Source organism: Dreissena polymorpha, chromosome 2 (genome assembly GCF_020536995.1).
Source record: "Dreissena polymorpha isolate Duluth1 chromosome 2, UMN_Dpol_1.0, whole genome shotgun sequence".
Lineage (NCBI taxonomy): Eukaryota > Metazoa > Mollusca > Bivalvia > Myida > Dreissenidae > Dreissena > Dreissena polymorpha.
Window position 1 is genome coordinate 17,820,871 of NC_068356.1, and position 27,704 is coordinate 17,848,574.

General features: G+C 34.3%; 1 protein-coding gene across 3 annotated transcripts; it reads left to right on the forward strand.

Moving 5' to 3' along the window:
- The first annotated feature begins 380 nt into the window (after positions 1-380).
- Positions 381-27,440, forward strand: LOC127866071 (E3 ubiquitin-protein ligase PDZRN3-like). Of its 3 annotated transcripts, none has more exons than XM_052406461.1 (4): positions 381-613; positions 13,122-13,194; positions 25,860-26,670; positions 27,070-27,440. In XM_052406461.1, exons 3-4 carry the CDS (start codon positions 25,867-25,869, stop codon positions 27,238-27,240), a joined length of 975 nt encoding a protein of 324 aa, XP_052262421.1. In that variant the 5' UTR covers positions 381-613; positions 13,122-13,194; positions 25,860-25,866; the 3' UTR covers positions 27,241-27,440. The 3 variants fall into 3 exon arrangements, with proteins under 3 accessions (XP_052262421.1, XP_052262420.1, XP_052262422.1); XM_052406460.1 differs by lacking the exon at positions 381-613 and adding an exon at positions 12,667-12,746; XM_052406462.1 differs by lacking the exon at positions 381-613 and adding an exon at positions 12,755-12,809.
- The last annotated feature ends 264 nt before the right edge of the window (positions 27,441-27,704 follow it).

Sequence of the window (27,704 nt, forward strand, 5' to 3'; positions counted from 1 at the left end):
GGGCGGGAATCGAACAGAGAAGCATAGGTGAGCAGCGCGATTGTGCCATCCACATTTAAACCGTGCAGTAACCAAACAGTATATAGGTTTGGTTTCTGGCTTGATATATACGTTCAAGTCTACTGTTGAAAAACTTTTTTAGCTTGATAACAAAGGCAGTACCTATAATTAATATTTGGTCTCGGGTTTCATGTCACCTATTTGTTAGATTTATCTTCCATTTTTAGGTCAACCCTATTTTCTTTTGGTATGCTAATTGCGTATTTGGTTGATAATGAAGTTCTGAAAGAGACCGAGCGATTGAAATAAGACCGTATTATCGACTGTGAAAACAGATAATCTACCCGTATACAGAAGGCTAAATACACGGATGGATTTGGGTTTCGATATGCAAGTTTGTTGCCCATTGAATTTCGAAACGGAATACGCCTAATATTGAAAGTGGTTCTAAATCGGATGTCAAGTTTGTTTTCTGCAGCGACTTGCTGTCGATAGCACGATGAGATGTTGCGGGCTTGATTTTTGCACTTCTTTTTTTTTTACCTATTGAAGATTTCACTTGTTTTGCTTGCCATACAGCATTTAAAGCTGTCAGCTTTGGATTTCTTTGAAGGTAGGAAGTCTTTCTTATCTTTTTAAGTTTGCTATAATAATTTTTAAAGTTGTGCTGTTATTTTTGTTTCAGTTCTACAATTATTGTTTTTCCTTTTTACAAATTAGAATTGTATACTAATTTTTGTTGCTTTTTTGGTTGCTTTTAAGTTGCGCTATAATGTTTTAACCTGTTGTTCTGAACAAATGAATAATTGGACTTTTTTAATGTGTGCCCTTACATGTAATGATTTATAACATAAATATATGGTTTAATATGCATATATCATGATATTTATTCTCAATTGTATATTAAACTTAATCCGCGTGGGAAGGACGTGATTTCACAACGTGAATGATTTTAAGGCTATTAAACTCGTAATAAGCGAAATATACACTACACAAAGGAATAAGTCCCCGATGTATACATGTATTTACTCTTATGGGTATTATAATATGGTTTGAAGTAGATGAATACTTTCATGATTAACTGCTGCTTTATATTCTTTTTGGTTATTTAAATATGGTTAGTTCTATAGCTGGTATTGTATTGACCATTGAGGATTTTAATTATGCCAAATGGTAGGCGATGGGGTTTTACACTGAAACATGCGTTTTGTATTTAATATATAAAAGTTCTTTTTTGTACATGTGCCAACATAATCGACACAGTGATCGATTTAATCAATGTATTAATAAGTCGTAAAGAGGGAAACATTTAAATATAGGGTGATTAAAATGGCAAGATTGTTTAACCACTTTTCAATCGGTCGTTCTTAATCCCTACCTTCTTTACCTGCAAACTATTTAATTTAATACCTAATTAGCTTATTATATATAGAAAGTAGAGATTACTCGCTATGCTACTTGGCGACACATTATCTTTCTGATTTCCCGGTCAATCTACAGAATCATTCTACAACCTATTTAGTAAAAAGAAAGACGTACCATGTACTTAAATAATAATAATAAAATACACTCTGTGTTTATCAAAGCTTTTTGATGATTAGGTGTATGATATCTAAAATTTCGACACCCTCTTTGCACGTATAGTGTACATGTGCATTTATTAAATTGTCCTTTCAAATTAATCAGTACAAGAAAATTATGACACGTACCTTGAAATCATTGAATGCATTGTATCAGTGACTCTACATGAACGTAATGAACTTAAATGCTATGCATCACTTGAATAAAACAAGAAACCGTCGGAGACGGGTGATGCTCCCCAAAGTTTTTTTTGTCACAATATTGCACTATATATTCAGATAAAAGGAAACGTCTTGAGGGCACAGTAGTCGGGGGACAAGACTTTTTTATAGAACATTTCAAAGGGCCATTACTCTGTGAAAAATCATCCGACCAGAACCCGCTGATAATATGCACATCTCCTCTTGGTAGTGAAGCTTCCCATAAAGTTCCATTGAATTCCGGTCATTAGTTGCTGAGAAATAGCCCGGACAATAATTGCACTATATGTACAGTTAATGGAAAATTTCAAAGGGCCATTTCTCTGTGAAAAATCATCCGACCAGAACCGGCTGATAATATGCACATCTCCTCTTGGTAGTGAAGCTTCCCATAACGTTTCATTGAATTCCGGTCATTAGTTGCTGAGAAATAGCCCGGAAACAAATTGTGCACGGACGGACGGACGGACGGACACACGAACGGACGGACGAAGCGGCGACTATATGCTCCTCCCAATTTTTTTGGGGGGAGCATAAAAAGCTAGAATAAAAACATCAACAAACAACCGCAGATCCTTTTTATCACTATTGCAATTTATTAAAAAAAGATATACTAACCTTTCACATTCGTGTTCTGTAATACATTTTCAACCAACTTTTCGTTTTCTACTTACAGCAACAATTTGCAATTATCCCAGTGTTAATGAACGAGGTCAATTCATGCAGTCAAAAGATACTAGATCAAGTTGTGACAATTGTCTATGAGAAATATATATGAGTCGTGTTCTGAGAAAACTGGGCAAAATGCATGTGCGTAAAGTGTCGTCCCAGATTAGCCTGTGCAGTCCGCACGGGCTTATCACGGACGATACTTTCCGCTGTTATGACATTTTTCGTTAAATTGAAGTCCCTTCTTAGCAAAAATCCAATTTATGCTGAAAGTGTCGTCGCAGATTTGCCTGTGCAGTCCGCTAAAGCTTATCAAGGATGACACTTTCCGCCTCGACTGGATTTTTGTTAAGAAGAAACTTCCTTAAAACAGATAATTTCATAAATGCGGACATATCAAGTACTCTAAACGCACACGAATTAAGCCCGATTTTATCACAGTTCGGCGCCTGTATATTATTATCTCATGTCCATTTTTTGATATATTTTATGGGTATTTATTTTCATATATTGCCATTAAAGCAAATCATAAAATACAAAAAGATAACGCTTGATAAAAATCAATGCAATCAAGTGCCAATCCATATAATTTGCTGCATTCTCGGATTCATGTGGTTTTTATTGTTTTTATAATATACATCTAGATAAAAAATTACCTACGTTGCACATTTCAATAAAACATAACATTTGTTCAAGATAGTTTAAGTGCGAATATTTCTTTACTATTATCGGAACGAAACAGTACTGAAAGTTTATGTTTATGTTGTTTTTTAACTTTAAAAAATAATTAAACATGCCGGCTTGATGTTTTTTAAGATTTCAAATAGAAGCGTTAAACGATAAAATAATGATTCTTAATTTTGAACAGCACGTAATTATCTTCATATGTATCAATTGATTTCTTGTATAATCCAATGCCGTGTTTCCGTACTTTATCCGGTGCCTGTATTTTTATGGTTTCATTATCATTTGTCCGTGAAATCCATATGCTACCTTTAAAACGCAATTTCTCTCGTTTTTGATGTTTACTGTCATTTCATACGGTTTTATAGTAAATATGAATGATTCTTACAACATTGTTTAGTAGTAGTACCGGTACATGTTTCTTTTGCTCTCCAGTTACAAAAAGCAAATGTCTGAATATATTTCATGACAAGATATAGGTGTGGTTCATTACTTTTCGTTTGTTTTGATAAAGTAATTTATGTTAATATCGATGTTTTTTTGTTGTCATTTTACTAACAATGACCGAGACCGATTTAGCGACTGTGAAAATACATAATCTATCAGTTCACAGCAGTCTTTATAATCGGTAGATTTGGATTTTGACATTCCCGTTTGATTCTAATTCGATTTTGAAATCGGATACGCCTGATATTTAAAGTGGTTCTGTGACACGGGGTGGAATCATTGCGACCATAACGCTCGTGTTATGTGCGTAAAATGTCGCAATGCAGCTTCCGTTGTGGTGGCAATTTCAAACAATGGATTCAAACGGTGAGTACGCTTTTGTTTTTTACGTTTCCCGAAGACATACAGACCTTAATTTAAAAATCGGGGAATGCTATTCGATACGAATATTAATATTGTTTACTATTCTGGCAAAATTCTTGAGAAAAATCCGATATCCTAACATCAAGGACTTTACAAAGGTTGGTTCATGTGATGTTGACAATGAACAAGTCGCATATTTGTACGATATTACTATATTTTTGTACAGAAAATCCCATTTTATATCGTTATTTTAATAACTATGCTCGGCTACAAACACTATCGTAACCTCTTCTGAAAAGAAGGCGTTGTACCTGCTGTTTTGAAAATGTTGTGGTCGCGAGCACATGTTGTGATCGAAATTTATTGTTGTGGTGCTGATGTGAAGTAACATATATAAGAACAAACGTAAGGGAAGTAATGTAACATAAGATCAAAGGTTGGTGATTGTTTTATTGAAACAACTGAAACAATACAATTATGTTTCATGAAAACCTCGCATTACGGCCACTCATAGTAAAGATTATTTTTATTATTTTTGTTGTATTGCAGATGTGAATATTCAAGGGAAGACGAAAGAAAGGATTGTTCCCATCCATTATCAAACGGATTTCATACAGTAAAAACGTCCTAGGAAAAACATCTTCAAATCGGACGTTAAATACCAGTACGCCTGTTAAAAACGGTGATGGAAAACGACTTTGTCAAAATAGCTGTCGGAAAAACTATTTTCTCCTGCATTGAAATTGAGTAGAATAGTGTCACCAATCCCCAAAATAAGTGATATTATTTCAAAACTAATAAGGCATAAAATCATTTCATATATTGTCAAAGCTAAAAAAGAATTAGCTTTTAATTCACTTTAACGATCAAATATTTGATTAATAAATGATGCCAGTGAAGAAACATATATATACAGTGATGGTGCCCATACACCATCTTTTCGACAAGGTGTTAGACATCTGAAAAGAACACAATGTAAAAGCGGACTTTGTAATATTTCTGACGTTGGTAGCCCAAAAGTTTCCCGATGGGCAATATTGCATTTATTTTGTTCATAGATGTTGTGAATTGGTTTCGATAACGATACGCGAGCAATGCGTTACAGTGATACAAGTTTTAATTTGTTTTGGTTGGGCAACCGATTATTTGAGGAAAGTTTATGAGTTTCATGGGCGGACCAAAAAAACGAGTCGCAATTTCTATGTCGAAACAAGCAGCTGTCTCCTGCAGATTCAAAAATTAATTTTGACTGTCCGTCTGAGGTTTTATTGGATAACAATCCTGTGCACTGTGACCTATCAGATGGTTTAGATCATGGTGTTATAGACAGAATGATAACTCTTGTAGCCAACAATATTATTATACGTTATAGTGTTTTATGGAAAAAAATAAACGTGGAACGGACATTTTCTTAATCGGATTTGAATCCGAAACATTGGTGGAGAAAAAGTTAAAATTATACCTTTATTTTATGCAAAATATAACATAGTTATACATAGAATTAGATTTTATTAAATAAACTTCTATTCTTATTATGTGTTTTGTTCTTTGTTTTAAATTCATGACTCTTGTAAGAAGTGTTCTCTACAAATCATGTGTTTTTTTGCTCTTTTCGATATTTTTTTCAAAATACAGGAACATGAAACATTCCTTTTGAAACCATTTAAAATATGTAATTAAGGTCCAAAAATTTGTTTGTTTTCCATTTACCCGACAGATCCTAATTTTTCGTTCCGACACGTAATTTGTTTGGTCATTGGAAATCAAGTTAAGGGCGAATAATTCATTATTTGTTTAACTTGATTATTGTTATCAAAAGTATGATTGTGCCATCTTTGAATGTTATATAATTAATGTTGCAAACACAGATAGATAAGATAGTTTATTAAAGTCTCATCATCATGTACCTAGTAAAACATATATAAAATAGCTTTAAAACATAGTACATAAATGCCACTCACAATTGAGTTATAAGAGACTATACATATTATAAAAATACAGTTCAGCATCTATAGCAAAAACTTTATGAACATATTTCACTTCAACAAAGGAGAATGTTGATCAAGTTTTCAACTTCAAATATCGGTATTAAGTAAAACAAAATATATAAGAGTAAGATAAATCTTACATCTAATTGCTATGGGTATTATAAAGATAATTTTGCAAATCTGGTGCCAATATAACTTCTAATTGGAGCAGAAAACACATTTAGAAGAACTTGCTTAGTTGAAAATATCTTGCACAGGTAAACAACGTCAAATGAAAAAAGTTTCGCTGACCTACCTTCCCTACGTTTTGGCAATGTTAGTGGAAACAAAAAAACTTACTACGAGTGTGGTCAAATTTCAACCTTGAATTGCATTTTGATATGTACGTTAACATTTATTAACTAATAATTTAATCAAATATCAGAGGGGAAAGAAATAAAATTATTGAGCAAACTTTCATATATGTTATACAGTTTAATCTAAAGCATATTTTTTTTATCTCAATAGCATAAAGTTTATGCAGTTTAAAGTAAAACAATAACAAACAAATTGTCTTTAATTACATATAAAATATATACTGAAGCAAAACATATTAAGCAATTAACGTAATTAAAACATGCATACAATGTAGTCGTTACATAAATAAAATCAAACAGCCCGTTGGCCTCATTTCATTCCCAACATGCTCTTTGAACTTTTCACATATGACTTTTGGTTTTTGTCTGCCACACACAGCCACGTGTCGTTCAGTACTTCGTTTGTACGCATACTCCTTGCACCAATTTTCACACTTGTATTTGTATCCGTTGCCATGAGACTTGCTCATATGTTAGTTAATGTCTCGCCTGCAAGCAAATGTTTGTTGCATACAAAACACGTATGAGGCCCTTTTCTCAAGTGGACGACGCGTTGATGTCTTTTCATGTTTAAAACTGTGCTACATGTTTTTACCGCAGACAAAGCGAGTTGCGAGTTGTTTGTTCATGGATGTTTTTGATATGGAACGAGACTATGGCTTCTGCACTAAAAATCTTTCCACAGAAGTAGCAGAAACACTTTTGGCGTTTGTTTGATGTCGGCATATCCACGTTGCGACCTGAAACATACCAAATCGTTATGAGTATATAACGTGACAGTTTAGCAAGAAAATATTGAATCAGGACGAGACAGCATATATCGCCCTTGATTTACAACCAATGTGACATAACAGGGTTTTTTTAAGTACCGTCAGTGCATTACAGTTATAGCAGGGTCCCGTTTTGGTGAAATGTTTAATTTCTATTTATGCATACCAAATTTCATAAGAGTAACCGGTTTGTACTTAATGATATACCGCATGATAAAGTTTTGCGGAAGGACGGACAGAAAGACGGACGGACGGAGGACAAACCTATTTGCATTTGAGAACTTGATACTCGGGCCATAGAACTGTTCTGCGTATATATAAGCAAAGGAATTTTAATACATTTCTACACATGGAAATGTAATGTTATAAACATCATAAACATCACGTAAACAAGTTAATCAACATATTAAGTAATCTATATTATCTTCATGAGCATTTATCAAGTAAAGAACTTACTTTGTATTAAACTTGTATTTTTAATTCCAATAATAACGTTAGTAGCAAATTAAAACTGTGCCGCGTTTAAAAAGACCTGGCAATGAGGTAATTCATCTTCACCTGCTATAACAAAATGGATATGTTAACTTTAAAAGTCTCGTTTGTCTTCTGGAAATCTCATTGTGCCAACATAAAAAACAGCAGTGCACACAATAGCGCATTTGTTAATAAGGTAAATAACTCTGTAATCAAGTGCGTTTCAAATATTTCAATGTTTATACTGTTATTCGACTTCACATAGAGATGAGCACATAAACAATATATTTATTTAATGAAATGCAGAGTGATTCCTCAAGTCACCAGCACCAGATTTCGAACATGAGCCAGTCTGGATAAAATGTAGATTGAGTAACAATCAGACGGACAAGGACGGACGGACACAGGGACAGACACACATACACAGAGAAAGACAGATTGACAGACAGACAGACAGACACAGAAACAGACAGACAAAGAGACAGACATAAAGATTCAATTATCCGTATGTTTTATTTCACATCAGCACCACAACAATAAATTGCGACCACAACATGTGCTTGCGACCACAACATTTTCAAAACAACGGGTACAACGCCTTCTTTTCAGAAGAGGTTACGATATTTTTTGTAGCCGAGCATAGTTATTAGAAAAACGAATATACAATTGGAATTTCTGTACAAAAATGTAATGATTTCGTAAAAATATGCGACTTGTTAATTGTCAACATCATAGAACACACCTTTGTTAATCCTTGAGGTTAGGATATCGGATTTTTCTCAAGAATTTTGCCAGAATAGTAAACAATATTTATATTGGTATCGAATAGCATTCCCCGATTTTTAAATAAAGGTCTGTATGTCTTCGGGAAACGTAAAAAACAAAAGCGTATTCACCGTTTGCATCCATCTTTTGAAATTGCCACCACAACGGAAGCTGCATTGCGACATTTTACGCACACAACACGAGCGTTATGGTCGCAATGATTCCACCCCGTGTGTGACGGATGTCAATTTTGCTTTGAGTATTGATTTGCAGTCGATTGCACGATGATCTATTTCGGGCTTGTTTTACCGCTTCTGGTTTTCCCAGTTACCCGCTATTAAGGTGCGGGCTTGTTTTACCGCTTCTGGTTTTCCCAGTTAGCCGCTATTAAGGTGCGGGCTTGTTTTCCCGCATCTGGTTTTCCCAGTTACCCGCTATTAAGGTGCGGGCTTGTTTTACCGCTTCTGGTTTTCCCAGTTACCCGCTATTAAGGTGCGGGCTTGTTTTACCGCTCCTGGTTTTCCCAGTTACCCGCTATTAAGGTGCGGGCTTGTTTTACCGCTTCTGGTTTTCCCAGTTACCCGCTATTAAGGTGCGGGCTTGTTTTACCGCTTCTGGTTTTCCCAGTTACCCGCTATTAAGGTTTACACGATGATCTATTGCGGGCTTGTTTTACCGCTTCTGGTTTTCCCAGTTACCCGCTATTAAGGTTTACACGATGATCTATTGCGGGCTTGTTTTACCGCTTCTGGTTTTCCCAGTTACCCGCTATTAAGGTTAACACTTGATTTTCATTGCCGTTCAGCAATAAACTCGGTCTGCTTCGGATTTTTTAAAGGTAGGGGATTGAATTATCTTCTCTGATTTCACTTTTAAAATTGGAGCTAAGCTTGTCTCTTACTTTTAACAGTTCATTTTTTTTATCATAATATAGTTTTTCATAAATAGGAATCATGCTACTAGTATTGTATCCGATTGATTATTGTTATTATGAATTGTGGTTTTTAGTTCCACTTTCATTCCTGCTTTCTTACATCGTGTCGTGTGAAAATAAATGTGTATTTTTAATTATTTGAAATTGTTAGTCATCAATAAACGTTAACAACATCACTGTAAATCTTAATAGACATAACATGATTTATTGTGAAACGTGTATATTCAATGCAATCATCGTGAGAATGACGCGTGTTCATAGTTATAAGAACTTTTCACGTTTTTCTTTAATTGACAAACTTGAGAAAAAAAGTTTCAGATTTGCAAATTTCGATGTAGTTATGATATTTGTGAGGAAACAGTAATACTGAACACTTACCAGGCTCTATAATATCAATAATACGCATCTTTTGACGATTTTAAAATACCCTGAAAATCATGAAGCGTTACAAATGCGAAACGATTGAACAATTTGGAGAGTACTGCTGTTATCATTCTATTATGTGACATTACTTAGGATTGCTTATGTAAACAATAAAATAAGCACATCTTTTTGTGAGCAGGGTCAGTGGTTCGAGTCCAGTTGAGGATTACTTTTTTTCTTTCTTTAATTTTAACTTTTTAAATACTTGAGCTTTTTAGTTCAGTTTAGTTTAATTTACATCTGTCAATTTCAAGTATTTCACGACAAACTTCAATACAAGCCAAAATCTGTGAAGAGGTTCCATTAAGGCTCTACTAAACTCATAAACATCCGAATGAAAAACCAATTACTCAATATGACATTTATTTTACGTCTTTTAAATAAATAGTGGTTGTACTAGTGCTAACATACTCTATATTGTGATTAGTTTTAACTGTAGTTGTAATCCCATGTACCAATATTACAGAAACTTATACATTGAAAGTTTACAATGACAAAGTTATTGAACCACATTCCACAAGGTCTGTATTAATCCAGCCATTTTACACCTGCCAAAACATTCATTTAAATATGTATAAGCTTATTATAGGTAGTTGCCCGCTATGGTGCCGTGGGACTTATTAACATTGTGATGTCCCGATCGAATAATATAACTATTGCATATGCTATTTCAGTTAACAAACTCGTATTTACTTATCATAATTGAATAAATGATTGAAGTGTATTTAGAAAAGCTTTTCACTGAATCGGTTTATGATATCTAGAGTTGCAATACTAAAATTAAAGGGGCCTGTTCACGTTTTGGTAAATTGACAAAATTTTAAAAAGTTGTTTCAGATTCGAAAATTTTCGATTTAGTTATGATATTTGTGAACAGTAATACTGAACATTTACCATGCTCTAATATAGCCATTATATGCATCTTTTGACGATTTAAAAACCTGAAAATTATAAAGCATTGCAACGCGAAACGATTGAATAATTTGGAGAGTTCTGTTGTTGTCGCTATATTTTGTGAAACTACGATGATTGCATATATATAGCATAAAATACATCTGACCTTGTGTGCGGAAGAATGGGTCGAGGGGTCTAAGTCGGAGACTTTTACGCCAGGACTTCAGGGGTCAGTGGTTCAAGTCCTGTTGAGGGTTCCTTTTTTTCTTTTCTTTTTAAATTTTATTCTTGACTTTTTACTGGAGCTTTTTAGAGCAAATGTTTAAATTTGTCAATAGAAAGCATTTAATGACAAACTTCAAAACATGCCAAAATCTGTGAAAAGGCCCCTTTAATTGTATATAGATTTTTTATGCATTTATTATAATTTTCTTTAAAAAAATATCAATATGAGAATATAATGGTACACACGCTTAAAGACTTTATAAAGATTTACTGTTATATAACAACCTTACTTTACTTAATATTCTTAACGAAATATTACGTAAAACCCAACCGAACATTTCATTTTATCGTGTGATGTGTGATAGTGCGATTGACATTTCACTTTCTTGGTTTGATAGTCATAGCCTGTTATAATCTACTTTCGTTTTGCAAATTACATCAATCATTTTGCAATTATTGCGGTGCCTAATTTTTATTTTACAAATACATATTTTTTTAATGCGTGCATTGACTTCAAACCACATTTTCACAAACATTTTTTTATCAAATAAAAGTCACAAGCCATTATAGAAGCTTCATTATTGAAGCCGCTTTTTCTTGATTTTTTTTAACACAGACAGGAAACATATTTTTATTTATTGTTTAATTAAATACAAACAACAGATAGATTGCTATAATAAAGAGCATATACATATTTTGATCTTGTGTTAAAACCGGTAATTTAAGACAGAAGGATTTCTCAGCAAAGCGAACTGTATTTACCCAAACATGTAGTTTAAATACTTTCAAATGTGCAGATGTTATTTATACTTGATTAGACAATCATACCGTAATCAGAGGGGGTAATCACGGCGAAAAATAACTTTCTCGGCATGGACGTCGCCATCTTGACTAGATTGCGTGATTTACCCTATGATAATATTTTGAAATAGATGTGGTAAAACATAACTTTTATTTTAAGCCTTTGTCTATCATCTGAAAATTAACAATTGTTGTCACAACTGCATTTTAGTAAAATTAAGATTCGTCTTTAGAAATATATCTTGCGTATACACATGACTAAATCGTACGTACAAATTAAAAGTGTATTATAAATTACAAAAACATTAAATTTTACTTACAAATTCTTGCGTATATTTTATTTGGATTCGCAATACGTATGTAGACAACTTTAAAAGCAGATAGTTGCAACTGCGTTCTTTAAGTCTACAATCTTATAAGCGTTAAATGGAGAGTGGCGTGGAGGTCCGGGAAGAACATTTATGATTCCACTACCAGTTTTCCACCACTGTCGAAATGTGGTCCCGAGTAATAATGATATACCAACCCATTTTTACGATTTTTGAGGTCGGAGTTTACTGAATTATTTAGAATAAGTCTTATGCACTTTTAAGGGCAAACTGGCAATATAAATTGAACATATTGGTTTGCTAAAATCAAACAAGTACATTCGATTTGGCAATTGTACACATCGTTTACAATATATAATTTGAAATGTACAATTATGAAGTAACGATATATATAAGCCATTATATTCAAATACGTATTTTTTATATATAAATGTTGAATGCAATAGCCATGCATACTCAAACATTGTCTTTCATTCAAAATAAATAGTTATTTACGTGAATCTAATATTTACTTTTATTTCCTTCCAGACAAGTGATTTGGAGGTGATAGTTGTGATACATCTTGACTATATATACTTACATATTGCGTTTATTTGCTTATGCTGAACTATGATTGACAAAGGAAGTGTCACTTGATTAAAACATCGGTTTTGAAGTACACCGTCGCTTTAAGTTGTCTAATCTTCAAGTTTCGAGCCTTCGTCAATTGCACCGAAAGACTTTTCAATTCAGTTTTATATGATACACATTTCCACCCTTTTGACAACCATCACTGATCGAAACACGACATTTAAGGGCATAGTGCGGCACAGATCGGCTTGTTAGCACAGTCATATCATTGAGGTGTAAATATTTGGATATCTTGGTTGGATAAGTATTGACAGAGCTATCAAGAAAGATAGGGGCGTATGTAATAAGCAATAATTCAGTTTTACTCGAAGTAAATCGCTCCTGTTTTTTTAATAGTCTGGTCTACATCCTGATATGCAACAGTTTTATTAATTAAATAATAGGTCAAAACTATTTACTATTTACAATAGTTAACGATATAACATATTTTAACGATACCCATTTAGCGACTGTCAAAACAGATAATCTTCCGGTCCACAGCAATATATATGAAATATGTTCTATGACGGATGTAAAATGTGCTTTAAGTAGCGATTTGTAGTCGATCGCATAATGCTATATCGTGGGATTGTTTTCTTTTTTTTTCAGTTACCCATTATTGAGGTTCACACTCGATTTTGATTGCCGGTCATCATTTAAACCTGTAACTTTGCATTTAAAGGTAAGATATTAGTGTTATCTTCTCTGTTTCTTGCTATTAAAAATCACACTGATCATTCCCTCACATTTAAAAGTTGTATGGGCTCTTTTTTTACCATGTAGAGAGTTTCTTCTTCTTATACAACTTTTATTGTATCCAAATAAGTATTAAAATTGTGAATCGGTTTAAAGTTTCACTATTATCATGCCATCTGAAATTGTTAAAAATGTCGTGTGAAAATATCGTTTTTAATGTTTGAAATGATAAGTCTTCAACACACATTTAGAACATAAATAAGCTGTGGTTCCCTTTTTTCAATAAGGTAAAAAACTATGGTGAAAAACTTGCTATCAAAAACAAAGGCATACACAAATAAGAAATTTATAAATTTACTAATTGTTTATTATGCTACCTATTTATCGTATTCATCTTGTGTCAGGAATCATCCGCAAGCCACTTATCACTTACGAATACAGACCATGTTACATGTAGCTACATACGCCAGTATTTCAATTTGATATGGTCTCTTACTGTCAAAGAGATGCTAATTGTACTATTAAAGTTTACAACTATTAAACAACTGTGTGTAAACATATTTTGACAACGTCCGGCACGTTACTTATTTAAAAGTGTTTAATACATTTTAACGAATTCCGACAAAACACAGTTACTAAAAATAAGAATACATTGTATTATATAACAGTTGCTGCGGATTAAAACCGGGCGGTTTCGAAACTTAGAAGTTTATAGGTTTAGAAAGATCGAAGGAAGACTGTGCCTCCTGTTTAAAGAACCTAATCAGTTTGCAATTGAAGTGTATTTAGAAAAGCTTTTCACCGAACCGGTGTATGATATCTAGAGTTGCAATACTCACATTAAATACATAGTGATTTTTATGCATTTATTCTAATTTTCTTTTAAAATAATCAAAATGAAAATATTATAGTGCACGCGCTTAAATAAATAATAAGATTTACCGTTATATAACAACCTTTATTTACTTGATATTCTTTAACGAAATATAACGTAAAACACAACCGCACATTTCATTTTATCAATTGTGATGTACTGATAGTATGATTGACATTTTACTTTATTGGTTTGATAGTCATAGCCAGGTTGAAGCTACTTTCTGTTTGCAGATTACATCGATCATTTTGCAATTATTACGGTGCTATTTTTATGTCCCCCAGTCTACACTGGGGGACATTTTGTTTTTGTCCTGTCTGTTTGTTGGTTTGTTTACGTCAAATTTTAACATTGACCATACCTTTTGCAATATTGAAGATAACAACTTGATATTTGGCATTCATGTGTATCTCATGGAGCTGCACATTTTGAGTGGTGAAAGGTCAAGGTCATCCTTCAAGGTCAAAGGTCAAATATATGGAGGGACATAGTGTTTCACAAACATATCTTGTTTATTTTACAAATCATTGATCTTAAATTGGTCCAGCACATTTTTTTTAATGCGTGCATTGACGTCAAACAACATCTCCACAAACATTGTCATCAAATAAAAGTCACAAGTCATTATAAAAGCTTCATTATATAAGCCACATTTTCTTTTCTTTTTTTTAACATAGAAAAGAGACATATGTTTAATTTTTTTGTTTAATTAAATACAAACAACGGCAACATTGTTTTAATAAAGTGCATATACATATTTTGATCTTGTCTATTACCGGTAATTTAAGCCATAAGAATTTCTAAACAAAACGGACTTAATTTACACAAACATGTAGTTTCAAATGGGCAGAATAGACAAGTATACTCAGAGGGGATAATAGTCAAGATGGTGACGTCCATGCCGAGACAGTTATTGTTCGCCGTTTTATACCCTTTATTTCTTTCGTTCAATTTTAAATGACGCTCACTTTCCAGCCATATCAGTTATAAGGTCATTAGCGTTGATTTCGTATTAAAATTCGCTTTATATCTCGTCATTACTCCCCGCAAATTGTTTCAGTGGAGCTGTAATTAGATCATCACACTTAGAAATTTCACAGCAAGTAAAGTCGAGATATAGAGCGCATATATATACGAAATAAACGCTTGTAACTTTCTTGCTGATATGGCTGGAAAGTGAGCGACATTTAACAAATTAACACAAGTATACAAGGGTATAAACCGGCGAAAAATACCTTTTGAGTTCGGAGTTTACTGAACTATTTAGAATAAGTCTTATACACTTTCAAGGGCAAACTGGTAATATAAATTTTTAACAAATTGAATTGCTAAAATCATACTAGTACATTCGATATGGCATTTACACACATCGTTTACAATATATGATTGAAATGTACAAGGTTTTAAAGTACACCGTCGCACAGTCATATGATTGAGGTGTAAATATTTGTATATCTTGGTTGGATAAGTATTAGCAGAGCTATCAAGAAAATTAGGAACATATGTAATAAGCAATAATTCAGTCTTACTCGAAGTAAATCGCACGTGTTTTTTAATAATCTGGTCTCCGCCCTGATATGCAACAGTTTTATTAAATAAATAATAGGTCAAAACTATTTACTATATAGGGATAATATCCGTTTTCGAGGGCATGATCATGTCCGAGAAAATGTGTATTTTCGCTATTATTGCATAAACAAATCCACGCTGGGTATGCGGATACTTTGATACCAGATGGCACTTCGATACCAGATCACAACAAAAGTCACGCGCGAGAGGTAAGTTCATCAGTTTTTTTAAAAGTTATATCATAAAGATAAGTGTTTTAGACAAGGCGAATGGTCGAGTTTATTAATGGTGTATCCTTTTCTATTGGAAAGAAAAAAATCACGGACGAATGGTAGATTTTTCCTTAAAAAATAGAAAAATCGGTCGGAAAACAGCATAAACTGGATGAACAGTAAACATTTCAACAAAATAAAACTACTTAGAAATATTGCAATAAATTGTTTGATATTCCAGCATGTAGAGTAATCACTGTGCTTCAAATACTGAAATTTTGATAGTATTCAATAAAATATAAACGAAGATAGAGCATGTTTTAATAGGTGGTATGCATGAAGTTGCGGACACTTTGATTCCCGATATAGGGCACTTCGGATAACAGATACTTTTAACATATCGGGCACTCTGATAACCGTGTTTTATCTTCTACCTGAAATGCATTTATGTTTATTATGGCTATTCTTACCAAACATTTTGAAGTACGAATAAATTTGCAATGTCAAGCGCGTAATTACATACACATGTAAAATATAACCATATGTTCGTTTTCAAAAATCGTATAACTATTAATTCATATACCAGTACTAGTAATTATTATTATAAGTGCAAATTTTAAACAATATTCAAATGCTTATTTCTGAAGTAATATATTTCAATTGACGATGGAAAATAATTGTCTAAATAATCAACTTGTTTTTAGTGGTAAATTGAGATTAAGAGAATTGAAAATACAACGGATCATGTAGATCAACACGACTGTGTTCAATTGAACTTATAGCAGGACTCTAGATAAGAGGAGCAAGGGGTCTTAAAGCGGAAAATACACATTTGTTCTTCATAAAATTCTTTGTCATTGGTGCTCGTTAGAATTGCATCATGAAAAATATTTCCACAGCTTTCGCACATGATAGGGCTATGTTTCACCTCGATGTGTTTTCTTTCATCTTCATCAGTCTTAAAGAACTGAGTGCACACTGAGCACATTATGCATCCATCCTCATGTGTCTTTAAATGGCGCTCAAAGTTGGCTTTCCTAGCATAACTGGCCTCACAAATTCCACACGAGAACCGCTCGCTAGTAGACAACTCCTCTTCTAAACTAATGTCTAACAACGAGCCGTCGGCGGCATATATTAACTCCGATTCGCTCATCCTGAAATATATAATAATGACACGTCTATCCAAGTTCGTATGCAGAACGTGTTGTGTTAATAATAATAACAACGACGGGTATGCACAACTTTGACACCACTACTGTGTGATTTAATCGACCGCCTGTACCATTATTGCTTTTTTTATTTACTGGCATTAAGCCAATAAAATTTAAGACCTGAATCGCTGCTGAAATTTAGCTCTAAAGTGCAGTTTAATCAGAGTGATGTTTCATGACACACTATCTAGTATATACTTAAATGGCCTTAGTACCTTCATAAGGACATAAATGTACATGATTTAGATCAGCCGTTTCGCTATAAAGAATGTAATTTAAAATTACATAGTACACGAGGTTAAATCATTTTAAATTACCATCTTCGATGTGTCTGATGAGTAACATTTTAAATGTAATTTAAAAAAAATTAAGCTCGTGAACTATGCGAATGCAGCTGTTGGGTGACTCATACAGACTATACTCATCAGACATATCGAATTAGTTTCACGTGTCTCTCACATTTATACAAAATCATTATCATATTCCAAAGGGATAAGAACATGTTTTGGTAATTCGTTTTTAATTTACGTAAGTACATACTTTTTTATGTGTTGCCTGCTTACTATAACAGTATTCCACAGCGAATTCTGCATTTCTGATTCACTAAATAGAGATGATCGGTACACGAAGTGTCCATGAAAATTTGGCATCCGACTCTTAAAACATTTGAATTTCCTTAAATACGTTAGTTAACTAAAATTTAACATGTTGCAACATTAATGGACATATTTATCTTTTATTTCGATTAGTTGGCACGTTCTTAATTTATTTCCAAATATTTGTATTTTGTTGAAATACGTGCTGATCATCGAATTCATGATGATTATCGATGGAATTTTAACATTTTTATTATTACTTTTTTCCACGAATTTCTTGTTCCCCAATACGAAGTACTATACCATTAATCGACCAAACAATGTTACGTGTCTGAACACCAAAGGAACGGAATATAAATGCAAAAAACTTGAAGAACTCACCTCTCGCGCGTGGCTTTGGTTGTGATCAGGTATCGAAGTGCCATCTGGTATCAACGTATCCGCATACCCGGCGTGAAATCACTCATACCAACATAAATTAAAACAACATTGAAAACAATATGTCTTGTTCATTCGACATCGACAAAATTATTCGAGTATTTCATATGACGTCATACAGTTCAAGGTTGTGTTTTACATATGCCTCACCCGGTCATCGTCAGAAATGACGAGGCTTTACCTTCGGACACAGGTACTTGAAGAAATGTTTTTGGTCCTTATATATATATAATAAGAGAAAAGGTATTCAACGATTATTTCACAGGTGTATTGAATAACACAATGCAACAGCATGAAAGATCAAACAATGCACACATATGTCGTTGTGGTTGCCGGCAGGAAGAATCCATCTATGATTAAACGCTTATATTTGGAATACAAAATTCACGAATACTCAAATATTGTACTTCATTCAAAGGGTATTCTTATTTATACGAATCTAATAGTTACTGATTTGAAACCGATGTTTATGAATTATCTTGGCTATATGAACTCATTTATTGCGTTTTTTGGTCATGTTAAACTGCTATCGACATGGGTAGTGTCAGCTGAATTTATTCAAAGTATGGAAGTACGCTGTCGCTTTAAGTCGTGTTATCTGCGTGTCTTCTTATTTGTACCGAGAGACTTTTTCCGTTCAGTTTATATTACATACCTTTGCACCCTATTGCAAACTGTTATTAATTGATTGTGACCCGACATTTGAGGACACATTGCAAGTCGTAAGCACGACCATGTCTTAGAGGTTTAAATATGTGTAGATCTGGAATGGCATAGCTATCAAGGAAGATATGCGACATTTGTCCATGTCTTACATAACATAAAATGGTGGGAATTCATTTTAGTATGCGGAACCCTGTGTGCATTGTCTGACTATTGCGATACTTTTTTTTAGTAATATTAAAGTGATATTATGCGCATTTTTCACTGTTGAATTGAGCTGAAAAGAAGTAACAAGTCAAAAGAGTTAGTTAATATCGTGCAACTGACCAATTATCTGCAACTCATCTTGCTACCAGTTGTTTATAAAAAAATATATATTACATTCGATATTTTACATGACTGCACAGTCCTTTAAGCCGAGCGGAACTGTCTTTTTTATTATGATCAGAGTTAGTGTTCGTGTGTCGTATGAACGAATCTGCACTAAAACTAAATTTAGATTCACATCGTACAAGGAATCATTTCTGTCGTCAGTTGTCAAAACGAAAGTACGGTTGATTTTCAAATGCATTATTTTTTCTCTTTCCGGAATATTGTTTTAGTATGTACTTGCTGCATTAACAATATCAGTGAAGTGAATACACCAAAAATAAACAACGGTTGAGATAGACACATAGCATATACTATTAAATGCGCATAATATCACTTTAACTGCATGTACTCTACTGTACTAATTTTAATTATCTCTTAGCATAAAGAGCTGTAATGTGGACATTTAACAGCTTGTTAATAATATTTGGGCTATTGCTCAATATAACCAAGAGCACCGCCTTGCGTGTGCAGACCGCTCATCTATTTTTCTTTTAAAGGTGAAGGGAACTATCTCAATTCTTCAATCAAAAAAGATGGATGGGTGGGGTTGAGAGGGGTGTATAGTGTGGGGGTGTGGTCATTTTTTACAGTATCTTCCAAAAATAAGAAATAAAAATGCAAAAGCAAAATAAAAAAAACATTTTTTTTGGGGGGGGGGGGATTCTTGGGTAGGATAGTTTGACGGTCTTTCAAAAATAAAATAATAAAAATAAATATTTTTGTTTTTTAACCATGTTTCCAAAAAAAAATTGGAGGGGGTGGGTGGGTAGGTGGGGTCGGGGGGGGGTATAGTGTGAGGGTGTGGTCATTTATAAGATGATCTTTAAAAAAAAAAAAAAAAAAAAATTGGTGTGTTTTTTTGGGGAAGGGGGGATTCGGGGGGGGGGGCATGGGGGATGGTTTGGGTGAAGTCTATTGTAGTATGTCATGTAAGAGTTGTTTTGTCAAAGTATCAATCAAATCTGATCATAAATAACGAAGTCATTGCAATTTTTGCAAAATTTAATTATTTGACCTTGAGAGTCAAGGTCATTCAAAGGTCAAGGTAAAATGCAACTTGCCAGGTACAGTACCCTCATGATAGTATGAAAGTATTTGAAGTTTGAAAGCAATAGCCTTGATACTTAAGAAGTAAAGTGGATGTAAACACAAAATTTAACCATATATTCAAAGTTACTAAGTCAAAAAAGGGCCATAATTCCGTCAAAATGACAACCAGATTTATGCTTGTTCCGTACAGTCCCCTTATGATAGTTTGTGAGTGTTCCAAGTCTGAGAGCAATAGCTATGATACTTTAGGAGTAAAGCGGCCCAAAACACAAAACTTAACGAAATTTTCAATTTTCTAAGTATAAAGGGGCCATAATTCTGTCAAAATGCCAGTCAGAGTAACATAAATTTGCCTGCACAGTCCCCTTATGATAGTAAGTAAGTGTCGCAAGTATGAAAGCAATAGCTTTGATACTTTAGGAATAAAGTGGACCTAAACACAAAACTTTCAATTTTCTAAGTATAAAAAGGGCACATAATTCTGTCAAAATGCACGCCAGAGTTATCTAACTTTGCCTGCTCAGTCCCCTCATGATAGTTAGTAAGTGTACCAAGTTTGAATGCAATAGCTTTTATACTTTATGAGAAAAGTGGACCTAAACACAAAACTTAACAAAATTTTCAATTTTCTAAGTATAAAAAAGGCACATTATTCTGTCAAATTGCACGCCAGAGTTATCTAACTTTGCCTGCCCAGTCCCCTCATGATAGTAAGTAAGTGTACCAAGTTTGAATGCAATAGCTTTGATACATTATGAGAAAAATGGACCATAACACAAAACTTAACCGGACGCCGACGCCGACGCTGACGCTGACGCCGACGCCAAGGTGATGACAATAGCTCATATTTTTTTTTTCAAAAAATAGATGAGCCAAAAATCAAATCTCTTATCATTTTGTTGACTTTTGTACGATCTGTGATTTACATATTATTTTTAAACGTTCGCTTTAATATCACACAAATTTGTTTCTTACTGTAAGGACATGTTAAGAAACAAAACAAGTCCAACATCTTTTTTATCTGCCGCGTCATGCCAAAATGAGTCATATGTCACATGTGGCGAGTGTAGCTCCAGACCAACCTTAGCATCCGTGCAGCCTGGTAAGGAGCTACCCGGTCCGCTAATGATTCCACACTACTTTGCGTAACTATAAAACCACGTTGATTACCACAACTATTCCGCTCACCGTCAAAATATTATACTTCTGACAAGAGCACCGTATCCTTCTGACGAAAAGAAACATGGCGGACAAAGAAATATCCGGTAAGTGGGTGACAAAACGTTTTATTATAAGACACTGCAAAATTATTGCCACATGCGAAGCACTCCACCGAATTTCTGGACCAATATGTCGTCTACCGGGTATTTAAAAGTTTACCAGTCGTGAAATATTTAGCATGACTTTGAAAAAGTGTTTACAAAAAGTAGTGTCGCGCTGACACCATTCGTACTTGTGAGAAAACTGTAATAATCAGATGATTGTCGATGTGTCAGACCTGATGTGACAGACTTAAATCATTGTATAAATAAAAAGAACATGCCATACGAACCTGTTTGTGGCAATATCTGTTTAAGGCCTATTTTTTCTGGTGAAAACATGCATCACTTACATAAATATCGATGCACGCGCAACACTGATTACACCGTATTTATATTCCGTGTAACTGAAATTCGTGGCACCGCTAACTTTTGCACATGGTTAAATGATAAGCTAGAACGAGCCATCGTGAGCTAAATTTATTTACGATAATCTTCCATTTATCAAAGTTACATGTTCTAGAATTGATCTTGAAAATGATGGCATGCTTGCACCAAAAAAGGTCACCAGGATCGATTGTCTTGCTTTCCAGTACGTGGAGGGCACATGTTTAAGTCTCATGTTTCAATGTTTTATATATTGTTGTGGTAAAATACAATAATTATTGATAATTATTATTTATTGATTTTAGTTTCATAATCCGTAAAAAAGATCTCCAGCTACGATGGTATAAGCAAATGTGTGTGTAAAACTAACCAAAGGAAATAATAAATTTAGTTATGTATAGTGTACGGTGTGATGTTGCATTGGTTACATTTACTGAAATATGAATTTTGTGTTTGTGGCAAAACCAAAGATATATACCAAAGATGCTCTCGACTACTTATATCAGAAACAAAGGGGTTACACTTCAAAAAACAACAACTATTTTTAGACTGTCTATAGAAGCTTGTGAGTGCATGTCTCCATAGATAAGACATTGCAGCGCGGTCCGTTTTAACGAGATGTAAAGGGTTCGAATCATATAGTTATTTCCGTCAAGTATTAAGAAAACAATTGAAAACCAAATATTTTTAAGTACATTTTAATATTGCTTTGAAACGGTTTGTACACTTGTTTACCATCGTGATTCAAATTATGAAGCCTTTATTTGACATTGTTTTAATATTTTGCTTTATATTTGTTAACAATTATGACCCCAAACTTACCACAATTTTTCTAGTTAGAATAGCTTTATCATACTATCAAGCACTGAGAAGGTGCCTTTCGGCAGCTCTTGTGGCATAATACAAACCTTTGGTGCTATTTTTTCAGATCTTGCTGGAATTTGCGATGAGTGGCGTAGATAGTGATGAATTGATGCCTGATGATACAGTTTTATATCAGAATAAAGCGGTGCCAAAAATCATAAAAATGCGGTGCTTTTACGGACATTGTTGAGCGGTGTCCATATTTCTATGTCAGTGTTGAGCGGTGCATACTTGCTAACACGTGTAAATGTAAAAATCACAGTTATATTCAATAAAGCATGCCATAATGTGTTGTAAATTGATTCTTCTGCTATAAAATACCGTTACCAAAAAATCTTTCATTTAAAATGTTTAAAATGTGCACAAATACGATTTTTCGCGTCATGAATGTCACTTCTTTCATGACATGCTTAAATTGTTATCACTCTGTTGAAGTTAATAGCGACTCAATTTTGATGCGGTAAACGGCAATTAGATGTAAAGTATATACTTCGTTTGGTGGAATATCTTTTTATTACCAACTTACCTTCTTTCCTTGTTTTTTCTTTCATTTCTGGACTCGCCAATAAATTTGAAGCCATGTTTTTTGACAGAACCTATGTGACCAGAATGCGCGTGTAGTCTCGATGAGCGCTGGCCGCATATGGCGTATGACCCATTTTCCCATCACGCGTCTCGATTATTTGAACATTTTATGATAAATAAAAATGCCAAAATTGATTTTTACATTGTATACACGATATAATGTATCGATATGTATCACACAATTCAGAAAAGGAATTACTAAGCCCAATGAGTATTGCCTAGTAGTCAAAATAAGAAAATAAATACAATATTTTTCTTTGCAATTAATGTTATATATTACAATTCTTAAAACTCTAATACTCTATAATTAATCAAAGTACTGACAGTACTGGTGTGACGATGCTTTTGAAGAGGATTGATATAAAAGCATCTATTTAAGTTTATCTACATCACCACAATTGTGTATGTGGGTACGAAAATTTTGTGTAGGAAAAAAAATGGGTACGAAAATTTTGGGTACAAAAATTATGCCAAAAAAAATTAAGTACGTAAAAAGATTTGGTTACGAAAAAAATTTGGGTAGGAAACAAATTGGGTGCGAAAAATAATTTGGTTAGGATCACAAATTTGGGTCCGAAAAAAAATTGGGTACGAAAAAAATTGGGTACGAAAAATGTAGGGTACGAAAAAAAAATGGGGGTACGGGGAAGTAGTATCCGTGGGGAACTTGATCCTTTCAGCGAAACTGGCAGGCGGGTTACATTCTCGATCAAATATAACAAGAAATATCTTTAAAAAGGTATTCGACGTGTATTTTCTGTACCACTTATCTTAAACGAGAGCGCCGATGGCGTTAAAAGCATAGGTGCAAGATACAGGGAAGAATGGCGTCACGTGGTATAATGTAGTTCGATATCGCCATCCGCGAATTTCTCAAATCAATAATTTCAAACAATTACCGACTATTTAAATAGATAATCTTTCCATTTACATCAGTGTTTGAAACGCTTATGAAAAATAATTACCCAAGCCTTTCAAAATTTAAGCACGGACAGATCTGTATCGAACTATTCTTTTCACAAATGAAAAAAGACGCTACCCTATTCGTCTGCGTCAAGAATTTGTCGTAAAACTTTTGGTAAGCGTTAGATGCAGACGTGCACAACAGATTGAGTTCTGAATACAGATTTCTGAATGCAGATTTTTATAGAAACTCCTCACAGCAGTTACTTCCCTTGCTTCACCCGGTCAGTAACTTCTCGTATAAGGGAGGCCATTGCGTAGGAGTTTGAGATTTATAGTGCAGATAGAATTGTTTTACGAACGAAATTTGTTTTAGGTTATAAGAAGATTTTTTGACACAAAACGGTCTTAGAAAAATTCACTAAAAACGGTGTCAGCAATATTCTTGGAAGAAAACGTTAGAAAAACGTTTCCAAAAAAAAATTGTAAGAATGACCATATCCTAAATTAAATAGATATTTCGTCTGATTTTTGATCAGGTAAGGCTTCATAATGGGTAACCGATAGATGTGGATTTTTGAAATGTGGTATATACCATAAGCATAGGTGCGTAAACGCACCTATGCTAAAAACTGTCTGTTACAGTAAAACGTTTGTGGGTTATAACATTACGTTTCAGCATATAAATCAAAACTTGACTTGCTCTTTAATTACACCATGCTCTTTATTTTCACATGTATATCATACCAAACTTTACATTTCGTTTTTTCCTTTCCTAAGTTAATGATTCTATGTGTACGGACGTGATTTCACAATCCCATGTGCATGAACATATACTTTTTCTCTTTTGATTATTGTTCTTTTTCTCTAATTCAATAAGCCTAGGCATGTTTGTTCGTTAAGTACGGCAATAATTTCATGTTGATTCGCGATCGAAAGTGGGTATGAGCACATAGTCGTAAGAGCACTTGAATACGTGAGTTCGCCCATGAACACATGGTAAGGTTAACTAAATCTCCGCGATACGACCTAATATGTGTTTAAAACAGCAAACAATATCCAACAAACGAATGAATTGTCAAACATAGTATGTGCACTGATGTGGCTCTGTAATTTATGTTTGAAAAGTTTATTAAATATGCAAAATGAAAAGTATGCAGGAGAGCGAGTATCACAGCTATATTTAGGCTATTATGCTGTTTATATACCATAGTCGCTACAACGTTTACAAGTGGCAGGTTTTAGATAATTCGTTTTCTTTACACTCATGATCGCGTTGAAAGTTAATTATACACGTTTTGATTCGCAATTTATTTACTGAATCACGACAAATATCAAATACAATACAGAAAATGCATAGTTGTTTCATTGATCTATAAACATAAAATGGATTGAATATAACTGATTTAAAATTAACGTTTTCAAACTATTATTAAATCTTTCCCCAGAATATGCTGTCCTATTTATAGCTGAGCTTCCTATACCTTTATCAATGATAATCAGCGAGGTATGCCGATTAGAAAAATCGAGCTATCTCAATCGGACTGGCTCGGTCTTTTACATAGGTTGCCATTGTGAAGAATTTTTTCATGATATGATAACTTAGACGATGCTTCGCAGCATCGTCAATAATAATGTTGTAATTTTAATGATTATGATTTAAAGGAGATCAATGGGCCTTGACCGTGAGCTGTTCGAGGGGGAAGTGGCCGAGGAATTCCTGTGCGGCATCTGTCACCAAGTGCTGCTCAACCCCGTAACTGCCGGCTGCTTCCACATGTTTTGTCAGGCATGCGTCATCCGCAAGATGAAGTCACGAGTGACGAAGCCGGTGTGTCCTGTATGTAGCGCCGCCTTGAGTCTTAACATGACAGACACGCCAATTGAGTTCAAGCTGAAGCTGCTCAACCTGAGCACCCAGTGCTCGCACAACTGCGGAGACGCGTTCGTATTGGCGGAACTCCCCGACCACATGGACGTCTGCCCAAATGCGCCGGTCCAGTGCCACTTCACTGCCCAGGGCTGCCCACGCAAAGTGAAGCGCTGCGACCTGAGGAAACACCTACATGAATGCGACTTCCGGGAGGTGGAGTGTGAGGCGTGCGGCTTCCGGACTCTTTACAGGGAGCTCTTTACCCATCAGAGTCGGGTCCGATGTCTAGAAAAGAAGCTGAAACAGCAAATTATTCGCGAGCGAAAAGCGTCGTCCAGAGAGATTATACGTCATAGAGAAAAACTTGTAAAAGAACATGCAAAATTTGACCAGCAGCAAAGGAAAAGGATTTTAAGCCACGCTAAATCCCAGGCAAGCCGGAAGTCTGAGAGGCAGACTACCGCTGGTAGTGAATGTGGCGACAGTGAGTTTGACTTTGCGACGACACAGGAATCGGTGTTCCTGACGGAGGATGTTATCAACCGGCACAACCAGCAGCGGCATCACTCCGAGGAGGCCAAACGCATGGAAGTCTCCAGACAGGTTCGTGCACGTAGTGCAGTTGTCAGGTAGTTGTAAAAGTATGTAAACTTATTACTGTTTAACCAGCTTTTACGCAGTCAAATGGGGCATAAGTAAGATATTCGACCAACGTCTTTTATGAATGCAAAAAAGACGACGAAATATTCAAATAAACAACCAAGCAAAACATTTTTGACCAAACCAAACAGTTCTGTACATGTATGTTTTTTCCCAAACTCAACACCAGATTTGTTTAACTTGGTTTGATGTGGATTTGTATATTATTTTCAATCGTATATAGAATTTTAGCCAAAATAAATTTTTATTGATTCATGTTCTAATCTTTGTCGACTTTTTGAGATACCACTATATGAAATGTCGTGACCATATATACCACTTGACGTATTTTTTATTTGTTAGTTAACGAAGACACCCCACAGCTCGCGTTCTGGGTTCGCCTCCAACATGTGTTCCCAGTGTAACCGGAAGTTCATTCCACAGCAGAACACACAAGCTGCCTGCAGATGGCATGTAGGGGTAGGTACCAGTCGAGAACTGTATTTTCGATATTCCTATGTACTAATTAAGTAAAAAAACATTGACATGTGTATTTTTTCATAATAATGAAACTTAGAAAAAGTATAAACGTTTCAATTCTTGTAACTCCAAATTGCCGAAACTGGCTTTGAAGCTTAGTACTTTGGTGGACACCAATCTGTGGTGGCTTGGGGCAAACACCAACAAGTGTTGCCGTGGAACATATAATTGTTTAATATCTACGCTTTGCGGTAATTATTTGTACACTTTATTTTCGATATTTAGAAATAAATGAATTTATAACCAACATGAAGTCATCGTCACAATCAAAAGATGTACAATTTAATCATATGTTTTGATATCAATAATAACCTCGTCAACATTCGTAGGTGTTATTGTGGTCAACACGAATTTTTATCAATCGAGTTATATATAGAATTCTATTCTAAAGCTAGGTTATAACCAAAGTGCGGAGTCACATACTATTATGTAAATATCGTACTCTTCCATTAATGGAA